Below are 14,086 nucleotides of genomic sequence, written 5' to 3'. Positions count from 1 at the left end.
CTGTTATTTTTCCCATTTAGTTAATGGAACATAGGCTTCTTGTACCCAACATATTCTCAGAAATGGATTAGATTTCAAGAAATGACTGTATATAACTTTCTTATTTATTTTGTTTATTGTCTCTTTCCTTCTACAATAATTCTCCAGTTTTTGGTCTTAGAACCTTTTTATACTCTTAAAAATTATTAAAGATCCCCAAAGATTTTTATTATGTATGTATATTTATCAATATTTATATTAATAATTAAAACAGATACTTTAATATATTAATTCACTTAAAATTAATAATAAATCTATTATACATTTATATGAAACACTTATAAAAAACACATTTCCAAAACAAAAATAATTAAAAAAAGATGATACTGGTTTCAGGTTTTTTTTTTGAAACAGAGTCTTACTTTGTCACCCTGGGTAGAGTACCCTGGGATTAAGCCTCATTAAGACCCATCGGTTATGGGAGGTCTGGTAATGGAGTTTAATGAACACACACATTACTTACTCTTGGGTTTCTGGTCCCAGTTCTACCAGTTGGCAATTAGCTGGCAACAGGTAAATTCCCGAACACTTTCAGTTTAGTTTCTCCCTCCTTTCCCCGAGTTCAAGAATACTTAGAACACAAATGCTTGTGGAATATTTAGGGTCTCTTAAAAATACTAAGTTAGAAAATAGGGCGGCACCTGTGGCTCAAGGAGTAGGGCGCCGGTCCCATATGCCGGAGGTGGCGGGTTCAAACCCAGCCCCGGCCCAAAACCACACACACAGACAAAAAAATATGGGCGGCGCCTGTGGCTCAGTCGGTAAGGCGCCGACCCCATATGCCGAGAGTGGCGGGTTCAAACTCGGCCCCGGCTGAACTGCAACCAAAAAATAGCTGGGCGTTGTGGCGGGCGCCTGTAGTCCCAGCTACTCGGGAGGCTGAGGCAAGAGAATCGCTTAAGCCCAGGAGTTGGAGGTTGCTGTGAGCTATGTGATGCCATGACACTCCACCCGAGGGCCATAAAGTGACACTCTGTCTCTACAAAAAAAAAAAAAAAAAAAAAAAGAAAACAAACACACACACACTGAGTTAGGAGTTACGTTTGGGGTTTACCTAAAAGATAAAACATCCCAGTAAATCTTAAATTGCTGACTCTAAGATAATAATCTGTGAGTTTCTTACACCTGATAGAAAACCTCCAGAGGGCTTCCCAATCCAGGCATCCATATGGACCCAGAAGTCCTGGGAATGAGACTGAAATCAACACTAGATGCTCCAGTAATTCCTAAACAGTTTAAAAAACACGTCAGTGGCTCAGTGCCAGTAGCTTAGTGAATAGGGCGCCGGCCACATGCACTGGGGCTGGTGGGTTTGAGCCAGCCCAGGCCTGCTAAACAATGACAACTGCAATCAAAAAAAAAAATAGCCGGGTATTGTGGCAGGCACCTGTAGTCCTAGCCACATGGGAGGCTAAGGCAAGAGAATCGCTTAAGCCCAAGAGTTTGAGGTTGCTTCAAGTTGTGACGCCCTGGCACTTTACGAAGGGCGAGACATAGTGAGACTCTGTCTCAAAAAAAAAAAAAAAAACAAACAAAAACAAGGGCGGCGCCTGTGGCTCAGTGAGTAGGGCGCCGGCCCCACATACCGAGGGTAGCGGGTTCGGACCCGGCCTCGGCCAAACTGCAACCAAAAAATAGCCGGGCGTCGTGGTGGGCGCCTGTAGTCCCAGCTGCTCTGGAGGCTGAGGCAAGAGAATTACGTAAGCCCAAAAGCTAGAGGTTGCTGTGAGCCGTGTGATGTCATGGCACTCTACGGGCGGCAAAGTGAGACTCTGTCTCTAAAAAAAAAAAACAACAAAGAAACACTTCAGTGTCTACTACGTCACTTGACTCTGATCCTGTTAGGCCAAGCAGGAAGGGCCATTTCTGTTCTGCACACAAAGAAAGTGAGGGTTAAAAACTGAGGGTCTGGGCGGCGCCTGTGGCTCAGTCGGTAAGGCACCGGCCTCATATACCGAGGGTGGTGGGTTCAAACCCGGCCCTGGCCAAAATGCAACCAAAAAAAAAATAGCCGGGCGTTGTGGCGGGCACCTGTAGTCCCAGCTGCTCAGGAGGCTGAGGCAAGAGAATCGCTTAAGCCCAGGAGTTGGAGGTTGCTGTGAGCTGTGTGAGGCCACGGCACTCTACCGAGGGCCATAAAGTGAGACTCTGTCTCTACAAAAAACAAAAAAAACAAAACAAAAAAAACTGAGGGTCTAAGAGGGAGAACTGGGACCCCACAGATCCCATGAGCTCAGCCATCATTCCACAGTTGCAACTGGCTCTGCGGAGCGAAGGAAAGGAGAGGTGGCCAGTAGCAGGCAAGTCACCCTGCTCCTCTCACCTGCAGCTTCACAGCGATGACCACCGAGTTGAGATCTTTGTCCATTTCTTTCAGCATGACGAGTTTCTTCAGGGTCAAGCTGAATAGCCTAGAATATGGAGAAGGCAGATTATATCAAATGTAAGGGACTTAAGAGAAAAGTGATGAACAATCTGTTGGGGAAACGCTGCTTTGCCTCGGAAGAGGCCCTTGAGGATACTGCTCTCAGCCCCGGGAGTCCCAGTAAGAGAGCTCTTCCCTCACACTACTTCTGTACTTGGTAAGTATCAAAAAGGTACATTATTCCATGAACTTCTACGGAACTTAAGCTAAAGCAATCGTGCTTTTCACCCTTGATGTACTGGAGCAATTTCTGAGGGGGAGGAGGGGACCAAGGGGGGAATAGCTTACTCACTTGACCACACATGAGGCTTCAGCAGAACTTTAGCAGCTGGAGGTGGGGGTGTGTGTAATTCATATAGGGAAACAAAGACCATTTGGCAGGAAATTGTTTAAATGGTCACAAATTTTATTTCAGCTCAAGTTTGCTCCACATGAATGCAGGAAATCTTTAGTGGCACATATTAGGAAATTCCCCTTAACTGAAAGTGACGAGACTGTCCCCTCATTTTGGAGTCTCAGCAACTCTAATCTGACTTGAGTTTGGCCCTGCCATGGTTAAGACCACATGTCAGGACCACCCTGGCCTCCTAGTAGGCACCTTTCTGTAGTTGGCTTGAAAGGTCAAAGTCTGTTTTGTTTTATTTTTGAAGACAGGGTCTCACTCTGTTGCTCAGGCTAGAGAGCAGCGGCATCATCATGGCTCACTGCGGCCTCCAACTCCTCAAGCAATCCTCCCGTCTCAGCCTCCTGAGCAGCTGAGACTACAGATGTGTGCTGCCATGCCCAGATAATTTTTCTATTTATTGTAGAGATAGGGGCCTTGCTCTTGCTCAGGCTAGTCTTGAATTTCTGACTATAAGCAATCCTCCCACCTCAGCCTCCCAGAATGCTACATTGTAGGTGTAAGCCACTGGCCCTGGGCCAATTCCTATTTTCTACTTGAGTTTTATTTATTCATCCATCCATTCCTTCATTCATTTATTATTTTTTTTAAGACAGAGTTGTTTTTTTTTTTTCTTTTTTGCAGTTTTTGGCCAGGGCCTGGGTTTGAACCCACCACCTCTGGCATATGGGGCTGGCACCCTACTCCTTGAGCCACAGGTGCCGCCCAAGACAGAGTCTTGCTCTGTCACCCTGGTTAGAATGCAGTGACGTGATCATTGCTTGCTCTGTCCTCAAACTCCTGGGCTGAAGCAATCCTCCTGCCTTGGCATCCCAAGTTGTTAGCTACCACACCCAGCTAGTCAAAGTTTTTAAAACGTTCTTCCAGAGAACCAGAGACACATGAGAGATGTTGCTGACCAGAGTCAGGACAAGGCCTGAGAATCCAACTTGGTTTTATGCCTCTTTCCTCCTAGTGCTGCAGCCCTTTGGGTCTCTGGTCAAACCCTCCTTGCACTTTAAGTTCCAACTACACTATTTTAGGGCCCTCTGGTGCCACACGCTCTCACTCCTGGCCTTCAGAGTGTCATTTTCTTCCCTAGCAACAATCCCATCATCATGTCACTGGCCTTTGGTCCAGGGTTATGTGTTTTTGCCAGGAGGGTTTCCCCTAGCATCTTGCCAAGTCTGCAATTCCTCCCAGTGTTCTGTCTGCCTTCTGCAGTGTAACTTCCCGAGGACAGGGCCACGCCCAATCCATCCACTTTGGTCTCCCCAGTTTCCCAGTACTGGGCACAGTAGAGTTGCTCAGCAAATATTTATTACATGAAATTTAACAATTTCTTAAAATGACCTCTAGCTAAGACCAGATAAACAAAAATGCATGAAGAAAGTAATGTAATTCATTAATAAATAAAGGAAGATGAACCCAAATAGCTGAATTCTGGTTTTGAATTTACCTTCATCCTAGAATTTTCTAAGATCTGCTAATACCAAGGAAAACAAACCAATTTCTCTTTGCTTTGCCTTCTCTAAGTCAGAACCAAAATCCACTTAAGTATACGAAAGCCCATCAGGTCTTTCCATACACATTATTACTTCACCCAGACCTTGAAAACAGAGCTGCATGTATGCTGGGGTCAGTGTTCTTCCCACACAACAGAAAACAGATTCCAAGTAGAGATGGGCCCACCTAAGCCCACACAGCTGGGAAGTGACAGAGTTGGATTCTAACTCTAACCTCCTTGCAATAGAATAAATATACCTCCCCCCAGCACCAAAGGAGGCCCATGTCCTGCAGATGGGATTATGTTAAGGGCCCTGAGTGGGGGATTACCCTGCATCATCTGGGTGGGCCCAATATAATCACGAGAGTCTCTGCAAGGGGCGGGAGGAAGACCAGTCTGAGAAGAAGTGGTGGCTGCAGAGAACAGGGGGTGGAATGATGAGATCTAAAGACGGAGGGAAGGCCAGAGCCAAGGAACACAGGCAGCCTCTAGAGCTGGATGGCGAGGAAGCAGAAGGCAGGCAGCCCTACTGGCTTCTGAGGTTGGCCCTGTGGAGCTGCAAGAAGACAGCTGTGTGTTATCTGAAGTCCCTCAAGTTTGTGGCCACTTGGGACAGCAGTAGTCTTCACACTGGGGTCAGGGACTGGGCTACCTCACCTGTGCCCTATGAAAACGCTCTCCTCATACCTGTACCCTGCGTTATCTGTGCTGACACAGTGCTCTCTCCAAAACCTCCCTGCAGTGACTGCCACAGTGCCATCTTTTTCCCCCTTCCCTTCAGAGCAGAACTTGGTTCTGCTCATCCCAGAGGGATGTCACAGGTCACATAGTTGGCTGTTAAGAAAGACAGTTAACTAGGAACATTGTAGATTTTTGAGGCCTAAGCTCAGAGGGAAAAGAAACCGTACTGGGCTGGGCAAATGACAAATGACTGCACAGGCCCATGCTCTTTCTCACCCAAGGGTGCTGGTTATGAATGCCTTGGACGGGGGAGGTCTTTCTAGGTCTCTTTTTCCAAAGCTAATGTGTACCACCTTCAGACTGACCTCCAGGTGCCAGGTAAATGCACTGCAGTATAAAAGCCTCCCAGGTGTCAGAGACACACGAGTTCTTCTTTGGTTAAGACTCACTCTCGCTGATGGCCCACGAGAGAACATCTGCTCTGGGCCTGGCACATGTCATGGGGTCTGGAAGGCGTGGTTCTTGGCTCACACGGACCAGTGGGAGAGCAGATGATGATATTGTGCTCCTTGCCCTCACTCTTTTTTTTTTTTTGGATTTTTAAGGTTTAATTAGATAAGATTTGATCCATTAATGGTATCATTTAGTATTCAGTTATCCAATAGATGATATATTTCTTTTTTTTTTAATAGATGATATATTTCTATTTATACTTTTATAAATATATTTATATATACTTGAGGTCAATTTCTGTTTCTGTGGTAACTGTCCTATAGGTAAGCTTAGCAGCTTTTAATGACAAAGGAATGAAATGCTTTTGGGGGAACTTATTAAATAGAAATTCACACTTTCACTTAAGTATATGTATCCTTTTTCAGGATTATGTCATAGTGCAATAAAAATCTTAGTTATGGTATTTAGAATGTCAGAATGTCACATTTTGTGCTGACTTGCATACTTCAATAGTCTGGAGCAGTTGAAGCAGCTAAACTAGTTAGATCTGAGAAGGTTGGAATTCCCATAAGCATTATGGTGAACTATGTGTATAAATACAGAGGTGTTGCTAATAACAAAGGGCCAAAAAAGGAGGAAAAACTTCTTCACACGATTATGGATCAGTACTTTTAGCCAATTTATGATTTTAAATTCTGCGTGATGGAGTTCAATTTCCCTCTAGTCGAGGCATTCTTGTTCTTCACCACTGGCCCTTCTGCCATCCATTCTCTTTTCTTTATGGCTGTTGCAAATTTTCCTCATCTCTTCTTCATACTTGAAAAAGTTCTCCCCGAACCTTGTCCAGGCTTTGAACGGAACAGTAATAGTATTACGGTAAGGTGGTCTCACCTCACCTTCAGGAATATTCCATATTTATTAGAGCCCACATCAAGTAGAACCTTTTATTGTCCACTCTGAATGAAGTCCCCTCGGGGAGCTCAGGCGGGTCATCATCTCCACCTCTACATTCTTCAATGTCCCCTTCACCATAGTCTTCAATCAGCTGAACCAAGGCATCACGAAACTCAATCATTCCTTGTGCTGGGAGGACAACAGTCTGTTCTTGGCCCAAACTGTGGCCAAAATAGCCTATCATGCCAGTCCCCTGCATCATGGTTTGTCTAATCCTTAGGAAGAGACCCCGCTGATTTTCCTTTAGGTCTAGGTAATATTTCCTGTTTTCCCTCTCTATATAGTCTGTCTTGAGCACACTGTGAGGATGCTCTTTGGACCCCAATGAGACTGGAGGGGAGGGTGCGGAGTGCTTCTGTCTCCTTCTGGAGCTTTGCTCTTTGCTGTGGCTGTGCTCTTGCCGGTGGCCTTTCAGGCCCAGGTGGGAGTAGTGCTCGATGAAGTCCCCTAGACAGTCCTTCAGCTCAGCTGCCACAGACAGGGTAAGGTCAATTTACTCTTTCTGACGTTGTCCTGCTGGCCTCTCCCTATCCAGACTTCAGCTATCTTCAGGAACCGGCCCCCCTGGAGCTTTGCTTCACGTCTAGGTAAAAACTCTTTTTCTCCACTCGTTTGGAGGCCAGCTCCTGGATTTCGGCTGCGCCCCTGGACTGATTAGAGGTGGCTGAAGCCGTGTAGTGGGGGTAGTGGGAGTGCTGGGCCTGGGGAAAGAGTCTACTCTTGCTTAGGCCAGAGCCCCCCACATTCTTGCCTCTGTGCCGCCTCCTCCCCTTCGCCTGGCTCTTTCCATCTTCAGATCATCTCTGCCATCACGGCTGCCGCCGACGCCCTTCACGACCACCACCACCACCGCCAGCCGGACACTCGCGGGGAGGGGAAAGGAAGAGAGGGGGGCGGGAGGTGGGGCTTGCTCTCACTCTTACACGCCTCGCTTGGCTCGGACCACTGTCTCTCTTTCATAAGAAATATCGCAGGACACTGTGGCAGTATTATCTTCAAAAGGAAAAACACATCACAGACCTATTATATCGTGGACTAGACAGACCTGTGTGTTCCATCTCATGCAGGGAAAGTGTAAGATCCAAGCTCTGCAGGGAAGGGCCCTCTCCCAAACACATTCCTCTTTTTATCAGTTTTTCTATAGCAGAAAATAATTTTTCAGTGAAATCAGAAAGGCTGATGACTTCAAGTGCTGGTGAAGATGTGGAATGACCAGAACTCACACACATGTCTGGCAAGAGTGAAGAATGGTTAAATGACTTGAGAATAAATTTAATGGTTTATTGGTAGATGTCATACATACATTTACTCTTATTCTCAGCTTCCAAGAGAAGAAATGAAGGCACAGACCACAGATGGGTACCAGTAAGTTCAAAGCAGCTCCACTCATAATGTCCACCAACACTAGAGGGGACGAAATGTGGCATACAGGAAAGATCACACTACTGATACATGTGACAGCGTGGGTGAACTCCACAGACACCATGGTGAGCCTGCGAGCCAGACACAACAGACTTCTCTCACTGCGCCATTCGCAGAGGCCAAGAACAAGCAGGACCACTGCAGGTGACAGGAGCCTGGACAGAAACTGAGCAGGTGGAGGCACTGACTGGGAAGGGACAGAGGGAACCCTGTGGGGTAGCTGATAACACCACAGTGGCCACATGGGTATACACATATGCAGAACCCCACTGAGCTTTATATCCAAAACCCATGCACTCCGCTATACACAAACTATAGGTCAATTTAAGAAAAGCCAACCAGGATGAAGGCTTCAGCACCAGAGACACTCCAGTTAGAATCACAGCTCTGCCATGTTACTCTGTCACTTGTCTGTCAGTCAGGCAATGAACAAGGTGCTGTTCTGGTCGCTTGTGATGTGACATTAAATAAAGCAGACAAAAATGCTAGTTGTGCGGATGGCACCTGTGGCTCAAAGTAACAGGGCACTGGCCCCATATGCTGGAGGTGGTGGGTTCAAACCCAGCCCCAGCCAAAAACTGCAAAAAAAAAAAAAAAAAAAAAAAATTGCTAGTTGTGGAGTTCACATCCTAGTGAAAGGACACAGGGACACAGTCAAAAACTGTATTTGTCAGCTCGGTACCTGTAGCTCAGCTGCTAGGGTGCCAGCCATGTACACTGGAGCTGGCAGGTTCAAATCCAGCCTGGGCCTGCCAAACAACAATGACAACTACAACCAAAAAAATAGCTAGGTGCTGTGGCGGGAGCCTGTAGTCCCAGCTACCGAGGCAAGAGAATCACTTAAGCCCAAGAGTTTGAAGTTGCTGTGAGCTGTGACACCACGGCACTACCCAGGGTGACATAGGGAGACTCTGTCTCAAACAAACAAACAAAAAAACAGTATTTCTACTAACTCAGTAAATAATGTAGTAGTCAGGATGTGTGAGAGTGAAGCTGAGTATCAAGAGTCTGTGAGGCTGAGGAGGGAGGGCTGTGACTTCACGTGAGAAGCTGCAGACTGAAGGGAGGACACCCAGGCCTGACTGTGGCAGTATACCTGGTCTGTTGGAGGAAGAGCGAGGCTAGGGGAGCCACGTGGGCGCCCATGTGCCCTATGTGAACCAGACTAAGGATCTGGGTTTTACTCTGCCCAAAATGGGAGCACACATGGTGTGTTTTGCCTTTTAACAGGATTTGTTTGTTCTCTAGTCCATACTATCTGAACAGAATGACGGGGAGCAGCGTGGCAAGCGCAGGCCTAGAGGCATCAGACTGCAGGGGTTTGGAGGGTAGCAGCAGTGAAGGCAGAAAAATGGTTGAGTCCTGGATTTAATGTGAAGATAGAATTTAATCCTGGAGTATTGGCCTAAGCATCTGGAAAGAGGAGGTTATCATTAACTGAGATGCAGAAAACTCTACATTTGGAGAGTTTAAGAGCAAGAGTTCAGTACTGGGCATTTCAAATTTGAGATGTCCACTAGACTTCTGAGTAGAGATGTTGCCTGGGGAGTTAGAGACACAAGAGGGCTGAAGGTGACGGTGTAGGTGTGGCAGAAAGAGGACTTTAAAACCACGAATCAGGGGCGGTGGCTGTGGCTCAGTGAGTAGGGCGCCAGCCCCATATCCTGAGGGTGGTGGGTTCAAACCCAGCCCCAGGCAAACTGCAACAAAAAAATAGCTGGGCGTGGTGGTGGGTGTCTATAGTCCCAGCTACTCGTGAGGCTGAGGCAAGCGAATTGCTTAAGCCCAGAAGTTGAATGTTGCTGTGAGCTGTGATGCCACAGCACTCTACTGAGGGTGACATAGACTCTGTCTCAAAACCAAACCAAACCATGAAGCAGGACAAAGTCACTTAGAGGATGAGGGTACATAGGGAAGACAACCGAGAACTGAGCCTAGGAGCGTTACAGACACAGAGGGGACAAGGTGCTCCATCAAAGGAGGTCAAGAAGGACCAACCTGTGAGGAGGGAAGCACAGATGAATGCAATATTGTAGAAACCAAGGAAAAAACAGCCAGCTGTGTCAGATGCTGCTGAAGGCTCCGCTCAGGACTAAGAACTGATCACTGCCTTGAGCAACATGACAGTTGTTGAGGACTCTCCCAAGAGCAGCTTTCCTGAAATAGTAAGAACAAAGCCTGAATGGAATGAAGAGAGCATGGACGAAAGGAGCTGAGACAGCAAATACAAAGACACAACCTATTCCACCGATTTACTCTCATATCATAAGGGTAAAGTTTCTGTCCTAAAGCAGCAGCATAAGCCACATGCGTGATTTAAATTTCTCCAGGTAGCAAAAACAAACAACAAAAAAAATAAATTTCTCCAGGTAGCATATTGGGAAAAAGGAAAAAAAGTGAAAATAATTTTAATAATATATTTTATTTAATCCTGTATGGTTATTATAAATGATATATTAAAAATACAAGTAAAAAGAATAATACACCTTGACCAACTAGGTTTTCTTTTTCTTGGGACAGAGTCTCACTATGTCGCCTTGGGTGGAGTGCATGGCATCACAGCTCACAGCTCACAGCTCACAGCAACCTCAAACTCTTGGGCTTAACCGATTCTCTTGCCTCAGCCTCTCAAGTAGCTAGGACTACAGGCGCCCACCATAATGCCCGGCTATTTTTTTGTTGCAGTTGTCATTGTCATTTAGCAGACCCAGGGCAGGTTCGAACCTACCAGCATCAGTGTATGTGGCCGGCGCTCTACCCACTGAGCTACGGGTGCTGCTAAGTAGGTTTTTTTCCCCCTGAGATAGGGTCTCCCTCTGTCTTTCATGCCAGAGTGCTACAGCATCATCACAGCTCACAGCAGCCTCAAACTCCTGGGCTCAACCAATCCGGTCTTAGCCTCCTGAGTAGCTGGGACTACAGGTGCCTGCCACTGTGCCCAGCTACATTTTTCTGGTTTTAGTAGAGATGGAGTCTCACTCTTGTTCAAGCTGGTCTTGAACTCCTGAGCTCAAGAGATCCTCCAGTCTTGACCTGGCAGAATGCTGGCATTACAGGCATGAACTCCAAGTAGGTTTTAACCCAGGAGTGCAAGGTTGTTATAACATTAGAAAAATCAATTATTTTTCTATTAATTTCTATTAATACACTAAAATGAAAAAAAAATGCTCATTGCAATGGGTACAGAAAAATTGCTTGATAAACCCCAAATCCTTTCCTGATCAAAACTCTCAGCATAGGGCGGCGCCTGTGGCTCAAAGGAGTAGGGCGCCGGCTCCATATACCGGAGGTGGTGGGTTTAAACCCAGCCCTGGCCAAAAACAAAAACAAAAAAACCATCTCAGCATACTAGGATAGGGAGAACTTCCTCAACCTGATAAAGGGACCTATGGAAACCTATAGATTCCACCATTCTTCTTCTTCTTTTTTTTTTTTTTTTTGAGACAGAGCCTCAAGCTGTCGCCCTGGCTAGAGTGCCGTGGCATCACCATTCACATCAACCTCCAACTCCTGGGCTTAAGCGATTCTCTTGCCTCAGCCTCCCAAATAGCTGGGACCACAGCTACCACAACACTGGCTATTTTTTGGTTGCAGCTGTCATTGTTATTTGGCAGGCCCGGACTGGATTCAAACCTGCCAGCTCAGGTGTATGTGGCTGGCGCCTTAGCCATTTGAGCCACAGGCACTGAGCCAATTCCACCATTCTTTTTTTTTTTTTGTAGAGACAGAGTCTCACTTTATGGCCCTCGGTAGAGTGCCGTGGCCTCACACAGCTCACAGCAACCTCCAACTCCTGGGCTTAAGCGATTCTCTTGCCTCAGCCTCCCGAGTAGCTGGGACTACAGGCGCCCGCCACAATGCCTGGCTACTTTTTGGTTGCGTTTGGCCGGGGCTGGGTCTGAACCCGCCACCCTCGGTATATGGGGCCCGTGCCTTACCGACTGAGCCACAGGCGCCGCCCAATTCCACCATTCTTAATGGTGAAACACTGCATTTGCTCTAAGATGAGCAATAAGGCAGGGATGTCCACTCTTATCACTTTTATTTACTATTGTAATGAAGGTATTATTGGTTCAAGAAAGCAAGAAAAATAAATGGCATCTAGATTGCCTTTATTTTCAGATATTATCTAGGTAGAAAATGAGTGAATCTTCAAAACATACTAGAATAAATGAGCTTAGAAAAGTTACAAGACACAAGGTCAATATACAAAAATTAATGGTAGTTCTATATACTAGTAAAAATAATTGGAAACTGTTAAACCTTATAAAGGACTTGTACGCAAAATATCTTCAGGGTGGACATAAAGTTTGTGTGCAATTTACTATGTTAAACTATTTAAAATTGCACATGATTTTTGTCTACCCTGTATATAATTCTCAAAATTTGGTGGTAGAAAGACAAATATCCCAATGAAAATAAAAGGGGAAATGGTTTGAGCAGACACTTAACTGAAGAAAGCATACAGATGGCAAACACATGAAAAAATGCTCAACATGGTTAGTCATTAGGAAAACAGAAATGAAAAACATGAGGTACTAATACACACCTATTTGAATGTCTAAAATTTAAAAGGCTTATCATATTCAGTGTTGGTAAGAAGGTGCTGCAGCTGAGACTCACACTGTGTCTGGGAGTGTAAATGGTACAGCCATTTTGGAAATCATCTGGCAGTTTCTTAAAAAGTTAAACACACGCTTAACGTCTGAATCAGTTATGCTACTCCTAGGCACTTAACCCAGACAAAAGGACATATATATGCACAAGTATAGAAACCAGGCACAGGCTCAGTGCCTGTAGCTCAGTGGGTAGGGCGCTGGCCACATTCACCGGGGCTGGTGGGTTTGAACCTGGCCTGGAGCTGCTAAACAACAATGACGACAACAACAACAACAATAAAAATAGCCGGGTGTTGTGGTAGGTGCCTGTAGTCCCAGCTACTTGGGAGGCTGAGGCAAGAGAATAGCCTAAGCCCAAGAGTGAGGTTGCTGTGAGCTGTGACGCCATGGCACTCTACCGAGGGTGACATAGTGAGACTCTAAAGAAAAAGAAAAAGAAAAAAAAACCAGGCACAAACATGCACTGCAGCTTTATTTATAATAACTCATCTGGAAACAACCCATGTCCATCGATAGAAGAATGGACAAACCAATTTACTCAACATTAAAAAGTAATGAACTGTGGTACAACAACATGGATGAGCCTCAAAATAATTCAGGGGGAAAGAAAGAACTCAAGCAAAATGGGGTGCAAGCCACATTCTAGAAAATGCAAACTGATAAAGTGACATAAAGCAGATAGGTGGTTTCTAAGGATGAGGATGGAAGTGATGGTGTGCAGAAGAGAGGGGGGCACAGCAGGCCCGACGCTGCCGTCCTTATAAAGTTCTACTTGTAAGATAAGATAGGCCCTTGGCCTGATATCTGGGTAACTGGATTTTGGGTAGGTTTTGCCATGCCCAGAACCGGTTAGAGTGGCTCACTTGGCCTAAACTGTTTTTATTATACAAAAATGTTTTATACCAAACACTGCTTTCTTTCTGGGAGTCTGGAATTTTGGTAGATGGCAGTCAGAGAGCATGTAACTGAGCAGTGCCCAGTAAAAATCTGGGTATGAGGTTTCCTATGAGTCTCTCTGGTAAACAACATTTCATGTATGTTGTCACGATTCCCTGCTGGAGGGACTGAGTGTGTGCAGAGGAGGCTCTTGGGAGCTTGAGCCTCATCTCCTCTAGACTCTGCCCCACACGCCTTTCCCCTTATTTTCCCTTTGCTGACTTTGTAGCCTTTTGTTGAAATAACTCACAGCTGTACGATGACAATTTTGAGAGCCCTGTAGTCCTTCTAGTGAGTCACTCAACCTGGGGGTGGTTTCAGGGACCCTTGGCATGGATGGGGGTGGGAAAGGGCACTTTTGTGGTGAGTGATATGTTCATTATCTTAATTGTGGTGATGTACATATGTCACAACTTGTCAAATTGTACACTTTAAATATGTGCAGTCTATTGCATGTCAATTACACTTCAGTATTTTTTTTTTTTTTAGAGTTATGTAAGAGTCATTTTGTCACCCTTGGTAGAGTGCCATGGTGTCACAGCTCACAGCAACCTCCAACTCCTGGGCTTAGGCGATTCTCTTGCCTCAGCCTCCCAAGTAGCCGGGACTACAGGTGCCCGCCACAATGCCCAGCTATTTTTTGTTGCAATTTGGCCAGGGCTGGGTTC

At 45.8% G+C, this 14,086-nt stretch overlaps 1 protein-coding gene and 1 pseudogene across 3 annotated transcripts in view; both read right to left on the bottom strand.

The window, feature by feature from the left end:
• The window catches only part of PACS1 (phosphofurin acidic cluster sorting protein 1), a 166,975-nt gene that overhangs the window by 37,668 nt on the left and 115,221 nt on the right, over positions 1 to 14,086 (bottom strand). For all 3 annotated transcript variants that reach the window (XM_053561310.1, XM_053561308.1, XM_053561309.1), the window contains exon 2: positions 2,363 to 2,450. In XM_053561310.1, coding sequence (XP_053417285.1) covers positions 2,363 to 2,450 — 88 coding nt within the window. The remainder of the gene's footprint in view (positions 1 to 2,362; positions 2,451 to 14,086) is intronic.
• LOC128565075 (purine-rich element-binding protein gamma-like) lies at positions 6,208 to 7,231 on the bottom strand (annotated as a pseudogene).

Source organism: Nycticebus coucang, chromosome 14 (genome assembly GCF_027406575.1).
Source record: "Nycticebus coucang isolate mNycCou1 chromosome 14, mNycCou1.pri, whole genome shotgun sequence".
In the NCBI taxonomy this organism is placed as follows: Eukaryota; Metazoa; Chordata; class Mammalia; order Primates; family Lorisidae; genus Nycticebus; species Nycticebus coucang.
This window is presented reverse-complemented; position numbering and strand designations above follow the sequence as displayed.